Source organism: Trachurus japonicus, chromosome 16 (assembly GCF_045865225.1).
Source record: "Trachurus japonicus isolate A0001 chromosome 16, Traja_1.0".
Lineage (NCBI taxonomy): Eukaryota > Metazoa > Chordata > Actinopteri > Carangiformes > Carangidae > Trachurus > Trachurus japonicus.
In genome coordinates, this window is record NC_140922.1 from 1,050,422 (window position 1) to 1,067,555 (window position 17,134).

At 40.1% G+C, this 17,134-nt stretch overlaps 1 protein-coding gene across 2 annotated transcripts in view; it reads right to left on the minus strand.

Moving 5' to 3' along the window:
- tsnare1 (T-SNARE Domain Containing 1) overlaps positions 1–17,134 on the minus strand; it is a 246,109-nt gene that overhangs the window by 48,383 nt on the left and 180,592 nt on the right. For both annotated transcript variants that reach the window (XM_085803223.1, XM_085803222.1), the window contains exon 10: positions 9,173–9,255. In XM_085803223.1, the coding sequence (XP_085659349.1) occupies positions 9,173–9,255 (83 nt within the window). The remainder of the gene's footprint in view (positions 1–9,172; positions 9,256–17,134) is intronic.

A 17,134-nucleotide genomic window follows, 5' to 3' on the forward strand; every position in this document is an offset into this window, starting at 1 on the left:
GAACAATTTCTCATGTTGGGGCTTCAATACAAGAAGGACATTACAGCCTAGCACTATGGAGGTATTTGAATTTGAATCTGAAACTTCTCCCAGCCCTTAGTCCACATGAGGGGAGCGTGCCTATGTTCCCACAGCCCTATGTTCCCTCAGCCCTATGTTCCCTCTGGACTCTCTCTACCTATCTGGACTCTACCTATCTGGCCTGTCTAGCCTCTACCTGGTCTTTTTACTAAACTTAACCAACTCCTTTCTTCATTGCCTAAACCCAACCAATGGTGGGACCAAAGGGCTGAGGGAACATAGGGCCTAATTTTCAGTGACAACAAAAGTTAGAAATGAGGGAACATAGGGCTGAGGGAACATAGGGCTGTGGGAACATAAACATAGGCATGACCCCCACATGGGGGTGAGTAGATAATGAGTGAAATTTGAATTTTGAGTGAACTATCCCTTTAAGCAGTTTAGATGGCAAGTTTATTTTGAAAAAAGAGCAACGTTTAGCATTTTTTCCTCATGGGATTTCTGTCGCTCTACATACGTCTTCTTTTTCATTGAGATTCAAATCATTTTCAATGAAGATTTCATGTTAACTGTTTACACCTGACATGATCTTTCTTTTTTTCTGTGTGTGTTGATGTTCATATGCTGGATACAATAAGTTCCCTATATGGGGAGAAATAAAGTATCTATCTATCTTACATAGATAAATGGGGTGGACAGTCTATTTATTTATTATGTTTTATTGTGTCTTTTATCTCCAATATTTTGCCTTTTTAGTATGTTTTATGGTTTTTATTTTACTGTACAGCATTTTGGAAACCTTTGTGTTTATTTAAAATTGTGCTTTATAAATAAAATGGATTGGCTTGGATTGGAATCCCGCCTCTCACTCTCCCTCCCTGTCTGTCTCCAACCGTTCTTTCAAAGTACATGTGGCGGTGAGAAATTTAGCGTGGAGTGCCAAAGGTTGCCGACCCCTGATTTAGTGGAGTAAGATGAACATAGAAATACAGGATGACTCCATACATGAACCCCTTCATTACTGACGTGCCGTCACTGTCGGGGTTTTCTCTCCACTTTGTTGTTCAGACCTGATTCCTGTTGTTGTGCTGCACTTTCCACAGATCACCTGTCAATCAACCAGCATGGCTGCCTCTGTCTTACCTGTTTATTTCTACAGGTTTCTGATTTGGGATTTTCCATTAATCAGGTTTCTGTAGGTGGCACTTTGTCAACGGGGCACTCACTGTAAACACTCGTGTTTTTGTTCTGGAAAATCACTCACACATTTAAAAACAACAAATGGAAAGGCTTTGATGAGCTGAACTATTTTCACTACAGTTGGATAGTAATCACTGACAGAAAGTTGACATTTACCTGTGTGTCAGTGTCTAAAGTAGTAAGAGGTTTGTTTTCTGACAGAGATAACTGTTGTCTGTGGGGAACTGTCAGTTTGTTGAACCAGCACATGTTCAAATGGGTTATCTGAAAAATGAATAAGAACAGACCTACAGTGTAACAGAATAAGAATCACAGACTTTTAAAAAACATTCTAAGGCACAGACATCTATATGGGGGAAACAGGTGATGTGATGCATGAATGTTTTCCTGAGGAGACAGTTGAGTTGTCAGTGTGCCATCACCCAGAATGCACCACACAAACAAACTGTCAGTTCAATTGCTTTGTTATATAGTTCTTCATTATCTTTTTGTTCACATTTCTCTGTACTACTAGAATTTCACTATAAAGACTGTGGCCTTGAACACAGAATGAAAAACCATCCAGCAGCTCACATCCGTTGCTTCCTGTGCATAAAAAAACAACAAACCTGTATTCTTTCTGTAGTCTTTCTTGGTCTGAAATTACCTAAATGTTAGCTTTAGATAGATTCTATAATGCTGCAAACTGACTTCTGGTTCCAGTAGTTTATGAGTTCTTCTTTTTCACTCAGATTCAAATCATTTTCAATGACGATTTCATGTTAACTGTTTATATATGACATGATCTTTCTTTTTTTCTGTGTGTTGATGTTCGCTGGATACAATAAGTTCCCTATATGGGGAGAAATAAAGTATCTATCTATCTTACATGTGCCAATGGATTTAGTCAGAAGAGACATTTTACAGCCGTGTGACATGCACAGAGAGTTCTAAACAGGTCAGGCCAAACTGGACGTGCTGACTGAATTTATATACAAATGACTACGGTTAGTATTATTTTAACACTTTGACCATCAGACAATGGGTTTTAACTGTTCTTGATCTTACTTATATGGAGATATCGACAGCCCAAATAAATGGGGCTAAAGAGGTGAATGTCAATATGTGGTTCATCACGGCTGAAACACTGAAAAGCTCACTCTGATCCTTGTGACCTGTTGTGTATCTGATTTACCTCACTTGACATCTTGTATTAATCTGTATCTTTATTAACTATCCCACAATTCCACAAGTCTTTCTCTTTTGATTATTGTTGTTTGTTTTAGCCGCTTTGTCTTAATTTGCTTCATTTTTTTCTTCTTTCTTTCTTTCAGGTTTTTTTTTTTTTTTAGGATTTGAGGGGAGGGTGGGGTGGTTGATGTAACTGTATGATCAGTGACTGTACATCATCATTTGTTTTGTGTCTGAATTAAAATAAAATAAAAATGTGATTTTTAATATTTGGCTCCATGTAAACCCATGCAGCTAGTGTGTTTTATGATGTACCATACTCTGTCCTCCTTTCCACATTCATACATGTGTTGCTATTTCAAAAATGTGTAACCATATTTTATTCATTATTGTAAAATACATTCCTGCTCTGCACAGGATGAATTCTATGATCTAGTGATGTGCAGTTCAGATAGCACCTCCTATAACTTACTACTGTAACACACAATCTCAATTTAATTTGAAGATTACTTCATACATCCACACTCCCTAGAGGTTAAACCCTGTTAATGAACCCTGTGTGTTTTTACCTCTCATCATCCCCCAATAGTAAACTCTAAAAATGTAAAAGTCATTTTTTATGTTGATCTGACAGTCTGCATAACTGGGTGCAGCTGACATCAGCCGTTTGATGTCTGATTATTGTTTTTAAATCAAACTACAAAGTCGTATTTAAGAAATTTCAAAGAAATACAGTATGTCTGTATATTATTTGAAGCCAGGTTACCTCTCTCCTCTTCAAAAGGCTCAGGCGAGCCGAGGCTGATGGGAAAGAGCCAGAGGAGCGTCGCTGACATCAACCTGGCTAACTTCAAACATTATTATTTCCACTCCATATCCTTCAAAGTAGCATAAAGAGTCCAGAGGGACTTGGGAGAGAGTGATTGAGTAGAGAAGTAGTTTCCCTGTGATCTGCAATCTCTCCTGCAATGATGTGGACCCCCCACCCCCACCCCCACCATCCAACTACAGCGATCACTCAGAGCTTCACCATTGTGATTAGGTTATTCTATTCCATTATCTTATTTGTCAAAAGGGCAACCATCTGTAAGTGTCTGTATGTGGATAGGTCCATTCATCCATCTGCCCATTCATTTACAAGCCATCTTCCTTTTTTTGTCTTTTTTTTCTTCCCCTCCTTCTGCCTTTTGTTCCTTCCACGGCAACAATAGCCGGCGCTCCATATTATCCTCAATTTAGCCAGAGAAGAACTGTGTTAAATTGATTTTTTTTTTTTTTTTTTTGCACAACTCAGAAGGATGTAGTGGTTCACTAGGAGATCAATTTTCAGTTCGGAAGAGGATAGACTTTGAGTCTTAACAATGACATAGGCACACACACACACACAAACCCCGACACATGTGTGACACAGTGTTTCCTCATTCAATTATCAGAACAGCAACTTTATTGGTAATTATAAACCATCTTGTGCTGCAATCAACAATCAGAGTTCATTGTGTTCCATTGAACACAGATGAGGTGATAAAACATCACAGGAACAAGAGGAACTTGCATCAGGGAGAGCAATCAGCCACCAGATAAAGGATTATAGATTCAATTTATTTTCAGTGTAAAGTGAGTAGACAAGGCGTGGCAAGGGGAGAAAATGACATCCGCTCTTAATTGACCATTGGTGGAGATGCAGCGGTGCATGTAGACCACTGTTCAAGGCTGCACCAGCACTGCAGAGGATTCAATCTCCTCCACCCCCCACCCTCTCTCTAAGTTCTGTTGGATTTTTATGTGATCACAAATAGTGCCATTAACGTCACGCAACATTCACTTTATATTGGGTAAATATAAGCTACTGACTGGTGGGCCCCCAGGCGGAAATTAAATGAGATTTAGAGGTCTTAGGTGCAGATCCACCCCCTCTGACAGCAGACTGAACCTGACCTAGATCTCAGGTCTAAACTTTAGCATTTCAGGTTTTGACTTACAATCAGTGTAACCCTCAGTTAGCCAATCAAAGCTCAGTCAATTTATGCAGGATTAATAGTGGCTTTTTACTTTACGAAACGTGTTCTCCTCTTATGTGCATGATTACCACAGAAAAAAAGGAACTGTTTTAACACAAATTATGTTGTCAAGTGTTGCTCACACCCACGGGACTGTAATTTAAATTCTAGTGGCAGAAACAAATATGTCAGGCTGAAGATTGGGGTGAAAAATGTATGAAATAAAGTGACGTGAGGTTCGCCTGTGCAGAAAATTGCAGTTGTAAACACTGAAGGATTCTGTTGAGTTTTTCTTTTTGCTCATGAAATGTTTTATGAGGGTTCAAATTGAAGTCAATGTAGTTACAGTGAGGAGATGAAGTGACAGTTGAACTATGTGTTTCTAAAAGCAGACGAAAGCATTGTAACTGTCACTGGTGCTATGAGAGGTTGAAAGCATGAAGTTTCACCTGCGTTCTTTGAGCTCTGATGGTGTCAGTGATGATAAAGAATTAGCACAATTGACCTATGGCTAAGCCACGCCCCCAAACACGATGAGCCAATCACAGTGCGCATAGCTAGCCCATACACTCGGACATTCTCTGCTTCCACGTCCATTGAAATGCATTGCAGTTAGTCAGTTTTCATTCGTTTTTATATGTTTTTTCTTGACATTTTAAGTTTAAAATGGTCAAACGGTGTGCATGGGGTACATGCAACTCCAACACTAGGTATCCCGAGAGGCTGGGGGCCACGGGGTGGATTTTTTTAACCTTTTCCCAAGCCACATCTCAACCAAGAGAAGTGTCTGCTCTGGATAAAGTTATGCAGTAGACCACAACACCAACTAAACGTGGATAAACTTAACAAAGATGTCTACATCTGTTCTAAGTTAAGTCAACAACGTATTTGAGGCAACATATTGTGAGAGATGTTTGGATGTTAGCCAGCATCACAACTAAGCATAAAGCCCGCTAGCTTAATGCTAACTTATAATGCAAAACTCCATAGACAGGCTAACAGAAGTTAGCCCGTCGCTATCGGCGTTTCGCTGCAAACGGCAGCCATAGCAGTAAAGTTAAGTGAAGTTTTGGTGACTTCCAGATGATATGTAATCTTTCTGTCTCCAAAAACCATCAATTGCCTCCTGTGAAATGTCTCCTACTGAGACAACTGCCATAGCAACTGTCACCGAATGTTGACTGTTTGTCCAAGTGAGTGGAGGGGGCGGGGCTTAGCCATAGGTCAATTGTCTAAAGAACTGGGCCCGTATTCCTAAAGATTCTAAGAATCCTCTTAGAGAGCTCCTAACTTAACCTAAAAATTCCCTAGCAAGGAGTCTTAGCTTAGGAGTGATTCCACAACACTCTCAGAGAACTCTGAGCAAGGAGTGGACAGAAACTCCTATCTTAGTGAGGAGGTGTGGTTGACCCCCGTTGCTAGGTATGAGTCATCATTTCAAACGCTGTGATTGGTTGATCCTAAAAGTTAGATAAAGAGCACCCGCCCCATGTGTTGAGGCTATAGTCCTGCAGGTGGCCCCGGTTCGAATCCCTTGTGGAGCAGTCCTATCCTGCATGTCTTTCTGCCTCCCATTTCCTGTCTCTCTCTCAACTGTTCTGTCAATTAAAGGCCAAAATGCCCAAAAAATATACTTTAAAAAAATGCTAGATAAAAAAATATACTTTTGGTGATAATGGGCAAAGGATGGACCCTCAAATCGATAAATTTAACCATAAAATCCAATCTTATGAAGACTGTGTAATTGCAAAAATTATTTCACATAAAAGAAAATATCTGTTAAATGAATAGTAAGCTATACTTTAAAATTATCCTACAAAATGTGTGAAAACTTGCACAGTATTCACATAGTGAAACTTAGATTTATTTGCTTATATTAATTACCATGCTGGTCATTTTTGCACTTTCAACTTTCCAACTCAATTTGGTATTAACAAGGGTAAAATGGCTCAGCTTTAATCAGTGTCTGTGATTGCTGACCGGCCTATAAGAAGCAGTGTTGGTTGGCTTTGAAATCTACCACAAACCAGTGAACAGCAATGGAGAAGAAAAGAACAAGGAAACCCAACTGGACAGAGGAACAGGAACAATCTGTAGCGTTTCATTAATTCACTGACATCCAGTGTTTGGAGAATATCTCTCCTGCCTCTTCTGTCCACCATTTTGTCCTCTGCTTAGGGAACTCCTAAGCCACTTAAAAGTCCTCTTCCCTACTCTTAACAAATCCCACCTTAGGAGCTCTCTTAAGAGCTAGGATTCTTTAGGAATAGCTTTTATCTTTACTAGGATCTACTCTTAACTTTTAGGAGAAATTCTAAGAAAACATCATGATTCTAAGAATTTTCTTAGAATTTGGCCACTAGGAGCAACTCTTTGCACTAAGAATCTTTAGGAATACGGCCCCTGATCATTTGATGTTTAAGCAGTGAAAGCAAAGTGAAAGTGAGCTTTGGTTTAAAAAAGTAAAATAAATTGGAGCTTTTGGATTGTCAGTTTCCAAAAGTTACGTTTAAAGTGACTTTAAGTTGGAGCAGAAGTAAGGTCGAGGAAACTGAAAGAACTGTTACCAGTTAAAACACCCAAGATAAACGCTGTTGACATATCCGTTAACTTTAGCTTTACCACTTAAATATGAAATAGTTGGAATTTCAGCTCATGAAAAAGCTTCAGGTGTCGTAGTGTCAGTAGCAACAGACATTTGGAGGAAAGCGCGGGAGCTTAAAGACACTGTGAAAGTGAAAATCTGCTGGGATACTAAAACAGATGAAAATAACAATTAAGGTGTATACTTAAAAAAAAATCAGTTATTTGACTTTTTTGCAGTCTTTTATACTCTCTACGGATTAAATGGCTCTTGTTTAAAATGTATTTATACAGCTCTGCATCATCTCTTCTGTTGTTAAGGAAATATAAGGTTATTTGATCCATGCAGTCTAAAGACACAACTATAATGGAGAGGAAAACTGCACATTTATAATGGATAAGTATAGTTATCTGTAACTGGGAACACTGTGATCATGTTCTGCTAGAATAAACATTGCTATTTTAATGCACTTTATTTTGTGGCCAAAAGGTGTTTGACATCATTATTAGTAGTAGCAGTGCAGTGGCAGTTCAGACTGTGGCTGTCAGTGGCCTGATGAGAGCAATGAGCTCCATTCACAGACTGTCACCGATGACATCACAGTTTATGTCAGGGTTAGGGTCTTTACAGCTGCACAAAGTGCTACAGTCAGAGCAGCTCTGAGAGAGGGAGTCTGCATCGGGGGGTGGGGGCAGACCATGAAGTGGTGACAGGACGTTGGAGAATGTGCTACTACATGTCAGATACAGCGTGATGCCTTCAGGCGCCTCATACAGTCTAGTTTTGTATCAGTAAATGTGGTGGATGTAAAGACTTTAAGGCTTCCACAGCATTCTACATAAAACAGAGGAATCAGCTCTGTTGTACAATCTGGACTCGTCTCTCAGTCCATAATTCTGCCTCTGTGTCTGTCTGACTTTGTGCCTGTCTTTCTGTCTGTCTGTCTCTCTTCCCCTTTGTTGTTTTCCTTCCATTCAGCTGCTCTGCCTCTGCACCGACAGCGGCTGTCTGGATTGGCGGAGAGCTAAATTGCTCAGTGTGAGCTCGGTCACGGCTCAGCTCTCCTTGAGATAATGAAATGACAATTAATGGGAAAGCTGTTGCCGTTCGCTCGTTTGTTCACTCACTAGTAGAGCAGCAGCATGTGGGGACAGAAATCACTGCAGTCATGACAGACTCTGCCCGGCAATCGCTCTCACTTTGAATAGCTGCTGATCCCATGACAGAAATCCACGTAAATATAGAAACAATGAAGTTGAGTCCATTACTCTCTGGTCTCTGTCTTTTAAAGAAAAGCCTAATATAATAAATGTTATCAAATGTCCACAACTTCAAACTGACTTTTTATTAGTGGTTTATTTAATATAGAGAGACCACTGAAGGTCTAAATGTCAAAAAGCACAAAAACATATATTTTCCATGGCTGCTGACAGCCACTGCAGGTTGGGAGTTTGATGCAGCTTCAAAGCTATGTAAACCATGTAAAAGAAGGTATTTCCTTTATTAACCCAGTGACACTTAAGTCAATACATTATTTACCATAGCCAGGGGCCTACACTTCACAGAGCCACACTGAGTTCTGGCCTACTGAGATAGTCCCTGACAGAACAGCAGGACACACATATATTTCCTTGAAAAGAAAGAGCAAAAGCAGACCCTTGGGTGTCTCATAAAATGTCTCCAATATGTGCTGTGGAGTGGAAATTCTAGCAATCCCAAAAACCACAGAAAGAAATCTATATCATTTCTGTCTGCAGCTTTTGTCCATTAATGCATTTTCCTCTCTAAGTCAATACACTTGTAGGATAAAATAGCAAATTTATAACCATTATCTCAGTAGAAATAACACTTGCCCATGGAATGGGAATGAGTATGGAATTCATGTGGTTTCGTGTTTTATAAGACTGCGGGCGTGCATTTTATATTTCCTCTCCCTAAATACAATTAATTTAACTGAAGGCAAAAGCTAGTAAAGTATGACATGAAATTACATCATCTCTGTTATTATGCTAGTGGGGGATGTGATAAAGCTGTGTAATCTAGTTAGCAAAGTCCCTGTTTGCATGGCTGATCAAGCTAAGCTTCTTGTGAGTGCATTACAATGCAAAAGCTCAGTTAAGTACACAAAATTAAAACAGAGCAAAGTCAATGCAAACCTAAACCATAGAGACGCCACAGCACAGGCAGGTTCAGAGCATACCTGGTAGTGGTTGGCCTTTGCAAGCTCCTGATTGGCTGACTCCACATTGGACGATGCGGTCTGGATGTAATCTTCGATGCTGTCTGAGAAAACAAAGAGCAAATTTATTAACAGGTCCTATTCCCTCCAGCAGTTCAATGATGCTGTGTTCGGATGGATTAGCCACAGAAAAAAATAAATGTTAATAGTTGGAGGATTTATGAGAAGCAGGGTTAAAGGTGAATGATCACTTGGACGCTGAGTCCCTTTATCTTTCCATAATGAGACTTAATTGTGCCTTTCATTAGATTTTCCATTCATAATAAGCACACAACATTCAAACACTGTATGCCCAGGTTGTAAATGACTACTTCCTGTCTCCAGTTCCGGGCCACGCTATCTGCTATAATCATTTCTTGACAAGCATCTGCCCAGAGCTCTAAAAGCTCAGCACCCAGGTGTAGAGGAACCAAACCTGGCAAACCAGCAATCACTGAACACAGCTTTCAAATAATATCTGTCTGAAAAACAAGATGTTCATCAATTTATTTTCAGTTGTGTTGGTAGCACACACACATCCTTGAGAGGGCCTTGGTCCAACCACTTTGAGCTTGTGCTCATCCAGTCTTCAAGCAAACAGGATGAAGTCTGAATGGACAGCAGTGTATTTTCAAAGGCCTATAAAGGTGGATGCCTCATCTGATTAGAGAAATCGTCTAGATCTATATGAATATTGTGAAAGTATCAAAGCCTCAGTCCAGAAACTGGTGTTAAAACCAGCCGGCAGGACATGTGTATCTTTGTGATGTCACAACAAAACAATCACCATCCCCAGCTACAGAACCGGCAAGGCCCACCTGTACTGTACACACCATCCAACCTGCAGTATTTGGTTTATGAAATTGTTTGTGTATCTATTTAATCTTTATTAAGCACTTAATTTAACATAAACTTACTAGTAGTTACTGAGGAACTAATGAGGAACTAACGATGAACAAATGAGTAGTTACTGAGGAACCAAGGTATACAAAATTAGACTAGTTACCAAGGAACTAATGAAGAACTAATGAGTAGTTAGTGAGGAACTGAAGTACACACAATTACTCATTTTGATGTCTCACTGTAGTTTAGGGAACACAAAAAGGGTAACTAATAAAGTAAAAGTTAATTCCTCATTAGTTCCTCAGTAATTTGATTAGGAGTTACTGAAGAACTGACCATTAACTAATAGTTAGTTCATCATTAGTTCCTCAGTAACTACTCATTAGTTCCTTATTAGTTCCTCATTTGGTCCTCATTAGTTCCTCAGTAACTACTCTAATTTTGTGTACTTCAGTTCCTCACTAAATTAGTTTGTCATTAGTTCCTCATTAGTTCCTCAGTAACTACTCTAATTTTGTGTACTTCAGTTCCTCATTAGTTCCTCAGTAACTACTCTAATTTTGAGTACCTCAGTTCTCCACTTACCACTCATTAGTTCTTCATTAGTTCCTTAGTAACTACTCTAATTACTCAAAAATAAGGGATGAAACATATGCTGATAAAAGGATGAACTGTTTGATGACAATACGTCCACCATAATCTGCAAGTATACAACACTGTTGCATCACTGCTGGTAGATGTCCCTTCAGTGCACTTTCCAATCAGCCCCATTAAAAGCACAAGGTCTGGCAGCAGCAGAACCGTGTTGATTGACAGCTCCCTGATTAGCCACCTCACTGTAGCCATTGGCGCTCACCTTGTTGAAAAAATAAATGGACCAAGGAGGGGCCACCAGGGATGTGGACGCACAGCCTGAATTTGATCAACTGTACAGCCACAGATTCTTTGTGTGCAGAAGGTCCTTCACAGCCGCAATACTGGAGCTTTCCCCAGCCTCCGGTTTACCCTCAAGTGTAAAAACAAAATCCTGTTGCTTATATTTGCAATGTGACAACACAGAAAAAGTTCAAATTCAGCCCATATTCTCAAAGCTACTGTCATCTCTTACGTACACTGGACTTTAAGCAGCTTTGAACTTGAACTGGGTGTGAGGTGACTGGTGACACATTTCCAGGGATGGATGATACAGGTTAGCCAGGCTAGCGCCGCCTACTGGTTCCGGCAAATTTCATTTGCCTCAACAATGTAGTCAGGACACTAGCAATGCGTTTCGGTTTGCTCCGTCCGCCAGAGCGGACGGACCAATCAGCGAACAGACGGGTAAGTGAAGGCGATGACGTTGAACTCAAGCGCTCAAGATTAACCTATGAGCTTAACCGGTGTATAGCACACGTGACCACCAAGCAGCAGCGATTAGTTGAAGCAAATGTAAGCAACCGCCTCCCGGAAGCAAACGAATCCCTATGGCTCAGGTTCAGACGCTTTTTGAAATGTAATGAAATAAGCGGCTGATGCATCAGGCTAGATACAGGTCCTGGTCACGCCAAATGGCAGACTGTTATCATTCATGCTATCAGTGGTGACAGGGACTGAACTTTCTGAAGTTTTCCTGAAAATAACTGACTGAAGTGGACTGTTTACTTTCCTGTCTGTCTGCGCATACATATTAAAGGGATAGTTCACCCAAAATTCAAATTTCACTCATTATCTACTCACCCTCATGTCGACTAAGGGCTGGGAGAAGTTTCAGAGTCCTCCATGCCTTCTTGGAGTTACGGGGGGTCCGCGCAGCACTGCATGTCCATATGACAGGAGCAAACGGGGCTCACTTTTCTTTGTCCAAAAAGACACACCAAAAAACATCCAAATACCTCCATAGTGCTCGTCTGTAATGTCCCTCTTGTATTGAAGCCCCAACATGAGATATTGTTCCAAAAATAAATAAATTTAAGCTTGTTTGTAGCGGAAGCTCCCAGTGTCTCAGTTCACTGCTCTTCCTGGTCCGTCCAAATCTTGCACGATTTGCATTGACACCCAGTTCACGGCTCCGCAAATCACGCAAGATTCCGACAGAGCAACACTGGGAGCTTTTGCTACAAACAAGCTTATAATATATACTTTTTTTCTTTTTTCCGGAACATTTTCTCATATTGGGGCTTCAATACAAGAGGGACATTACAGACGAGCACTATGGAGGTATTTGGATGGTTTTTGGTGTGTCTTTTTGGACGAAGAAAAGTGAGCTCCGTTCGCAACCGTCACATGGACATGCAGTGCTGCACGGAGCCCCGCTGTAACTCAGAGAAGGCACGGAGGACTCTGAAACTTCTCCCAGCCCTTAGTCGACATGAGGGTGAGTAGATAATGAGTGAAATTTGAATTTTGGGTGAACTATCCCTTTAAGTGTTTGTTTTTTTTCCTCTTTGGACAGAACTAGGCCCATGTTTGCGGTGCAGCCAAACCAGCCTTGTTTGGCTCGAAGTTTGGAGTTATCAGAACTTCAGAAAGCTAATACATCTTCAAATGTTGTGTTGTAGTTTTAATAGTAAGATAGAATTGATCGAGAACGGTTTTAGCTCTTACACATGCGGGAGAGAACACTAAATGAACTCTTTTATCATACTTGTGTATCCCAAATTGCTGAGTCATCCTGAGCTTAATAGAAGGACTGGCTTTTGTTCTGTTGGTCTGCCTTGACAGCACATTATGTGACAGCCCACCAGCCTCTGTGTTACCAAGGACTACGGGGCTAATAGCTTCCACCGTTAAAGCAGCGGGCCTTCCTTTAAAGCATGTCGATACACAGGAGTTAATGGGATGAGACAGAACTTGTTTAATGAACTGGATGGTCCAAAATATTTGCGATTACTTATACAGATATTTACAACTGGCCAATACGAGTGGGAGTGCTATTGATTGTTTGTGGTGCCGGGAGAAAGAAAAAGGCTACAACCACTTCAGAGATGTGGGCAAAGACTTTTCACCGTCTCATGCTCTAACAATTACTGCACCTGTAGAGAATTCACCTTTAAACCTAACAAGATCAAGAGGTTGGAATAATGAATAGTGCTCAGTGACCAGATGCCTTCTCTGCTTTTGCTGAGTCAGAGAAGACAATATGTTTAGTCTCATGAAAAAACTTGTCGTCTTTTGGACTTTCATGATTAATTAATTGACATTGCTCTTTAAAGACTCAATCCTCCTTTTCGTAGTATAGTCCAACCAGTCCAATCATATGTTTGAATAAGTTAGAATATTTCTGTGGTCACTTAAAGCAGAAGTAAGTGGTCCGGTCGTTTTCGCTAATGCTGCGTTCCAGGCAGGCTTTTGAAATCGTAAATTACAGCTTCAAGTCACAACTTACGACTTTGTAGCGTTTCAGGCAACCCACTCGTGTTTTTCCGACCTGTCACTATAACGGCCACTCGTAACTTCCGACCGGTGAACTCGTACCAGATCGAACTGGTACCACTTCACGGTCGGAAAAATACGAGTTTCCTTGAACGCACCATAACAGTCCTCGTCCCTACGTCACCACATTCACGGCGTCCCTTGGCTGCACACACAGCCCTGCATGCCGTTCTCTCTCCTCATTGGATAAAAACTGTAGGATACGATAAATATTTTCTCCTCGGCTCAGAGCAGAGCAGAGTGACTGACAGACCCGTGTTTCAGTCCAAACACTCTATGTAAGTGATTGCTGTCGGAAGATATAACTATTTAAGACTTATATTAACACAAATATATCACTTACTTCTGCTTTAAATACACATAGCTTAGCTTTTGGACATAAACTACTCACAAAAAGTTAGGGATGTTTGGCGTTTGTATTTGGAACAAATTTCAGAATGCACCTAAAATGCACTATAACCTTTACAGGTCAACTTAATTGAACCTTCTCTAAACTTTTGAATGCACATGTCCAATTGTTCAATGTTTCAGTCCTTATTGAATAACAAGGTGATTAATCACAAAATTCACAACAACTGTCTGATTTAGTGCTTCAGTTGTCATTGAACCACTGAATGTTCTGGTTCAATCACAGTGTGTATACAGTCCTCTTCTCTCTCCCTCTTCTCTCCACCGTGTTCACATGGTGACAACATGAGACCAAGACAACACTTTGATCAAACTGATCAAGTTATTGAGACATTGAGATGTTTGTATAGCACCACTGTTGTTAGCTTTTGTTTGAGATAAAGAAATGACCATTGCATCCTTCTACTTAAAAGGCCTCATGATAGAATATCACTGTAGCAGGAACTTTTTATAGGGATATTCTTGTCAAATATCCCTGTAACTTTTTGTGAGTAGTGTATATGTTGTCTTGTCATGGTAGCAGCATGGCTCCTGGGATGGTAATGTCTGTTGGTAGTCAGCCCACCATTTAGTCCTGATTTAAATATGCCATGGAACTGTCATGATGACTAAAGGATGAATTTTACCATCTCTGTTGATGCACTGACTTCTCATCTTGCACAATTATTCAGTCAGAATTTGAATTTAGTTGAAGGCCAGACACCTATGCTTCTCGAGGTTAAACACTCCAACATCATCATCAAAACACCGCTTTGGTTCTACATCGGGTTTTAAATATTCTGTGTCATTTTCCTGGTCCCCAGATAATGGGCACTACCATGGTGACACATTGACTTTGTATCTTGACCCTTGGAACAAATTTGCATCTGCTCATACAATCATTTAACTCTAACACAGACATTTCCATCAACCTCATGCTCTCAAGAGGATGAACTCTCAGTGCGGTGCCCTCCTCCGGCAAACATCATTCAAGTCTCAAAGGACCCATTGAAATTCCCACTACCCTCCTCTGAACAAATTCATTCATACATTCCAAACACACACACACACACAGACAGATCTGTAGTAGATGATAACAACCAATAGAAACAATCCTCCAGCAGCCAATTCCAGACGATTTTAATCACCTTGAAAAACTAAACTATTCAGTCTTTTGATGTATACAAATGGATATGTTTTCAACACCTTTTTTGTGTGTTGTGCCAGAGTTTGTGTCTGCCTGCTAAACCTTGATGATTGCGTATCTTGACTCACAGGCTTTAATATAGTCTGTCCTTAGCTAGGATGAATAAACCATAAAAGCACTAATCCTTCCTTCTTCAGCCTATTCATTTCTTTGTATTACCTGCTGCTTTCGCAACAAACGCCTCCACAGCAAACACATTATTCATATCCGCCACTACACCAAGAAAGGCTTGTTCAAAAAAGGCCAAAGGCAATTTCATTGCATTTCTTTTTAATGGGTAGAGGTCCATTATTATGTGGCTCTGTAATGATCAGATTAGAGTTGTGCCGTGGTATAATGCTGTGAACTCTGCAGTCTTCTGCACAGTTGTCCTCTATCTCTCTGTTTATCCATTTGGGTGGGAGTACACTGTGTTCCTCCACCTTCCATGTCCAAAACACAATCTTAACACTCTTTCACATGCAAATGACAAAGTGGCTGAAAAACTCAATGAGTTTCATGCATGTGGCACAATTCACAAACACAATATACTATGATTGCAGATTGTTATAGAAGAATGCGTTCATTTTTTCCTGTAGCTATGTCCCCATTCTGGAGTTGCATACTATTTATAAATGCTCATTGGAGAACAATCCATTTTCCGATTTTGGTTTTCCCATTTCAAAACAAAAACCAGCTGGCCACCAAGAAGACGGACCTTGATGCTGAGCTGCAACATTTCAGCACAGTCGAGTGGACAGGACTTTGTCCATAATGACTTTCAGTTGTTGTTGTTGTTGTTTTTTGTAAGTTTGGTGAAATTCACCTGTAGAATTTCATACAAATCCGTTACGCCTCATCAATTCCTCTTTGTACTTACTGCTGTTACAATGGCAACACTTCCTCCATCTTGATGAATTCAATAGTGTTTGTGTCAAACACTATTGATGTGGATCACACTGAATTCACTTAGAGCTTGTTTAATATCAGAAAGTAGAGAAGAACTTGTTCAGGCCACTTTTTTTTTTATCTGCACTCGATTACAGTGATGTCATTTACATGCATGCTGCTCTCTGGTGCATTTTATAATTCTGCACTTCGATTTCTTACTGGAGATGTGTTCTGAACCCATCACTGTGTTCTTATAACAAGGTTGAATGGCCATCCCAGTGTAAGGAGGGAGCAACATTGCATGCTTTTTATTTACAAAGCTTTACTCAGCATTTTACCTGTTTATCTTACCAGTTTAATCTCACTTAGAGCTCGTAATTTGCACACTCGTTCACACGATGCCTTGATTTTAAACATTCTTAGTAACAGGACCGAGTTGGGGGAGACTGCCTTTCAGTTCTATGCCCCTAAGAAGTGGAATAATTTAGAGAACTGTCTGGAACTTGTTCACCTTATTTCTCTAGATAGCTTTAAGAATTTACAGTACTATTAACCCAGCCAGCAATGCTACGTGGGGTCCATATGGGCCAAATAGGCCCCTACACTGCAAAAAATCTAAATCTAACCAAGAATATTTGTCTTTCTTGTCAAAACAATCTAATTGTACTGAAAATGAGACTAATCACATAAAAAGTTGCTTGTTTTTAGACACGTTTTACTTATTCCTAGCATATTTTCACTTGAAATAAGTAGAACAATCTGATAGTGGAGCAAACTTTTCTTTCTTATTACAAGCACAAAAAACTTGCTTTCACTGGCAGATTTTTCTACTTATTTCAAGTGAAATTTGTTTGAAACAAGTGAAAATTATCTGAAAACAAGTACATTTTTAGGTGATGAGTCTTATTTTAAGTGGAAAGAGATTAGTTTTGACTAAAATTGAGACATTTTGACAAGAAAGAGGACAAATATTCTTGGAAAGATTTTGAGTTTTTGCAGTGTACCATATGGATCCTGGGTGCAAGCCGCATATGGGGCCCACAATTGCAGCCCAAGTGGGGCCCATATAACCCACGCAGCATTGCTGGCTGGGAAGTATTCTGTAGTCTGTATGTATACTTGTGGACTATGATTTGATTTGTATTGTGTATATTTATGTTGTTTTTGTAATCATGGCATCATTGGAAAAGAGAGCTTACTCTCAATTGGCCTTCCCTGAATAAATA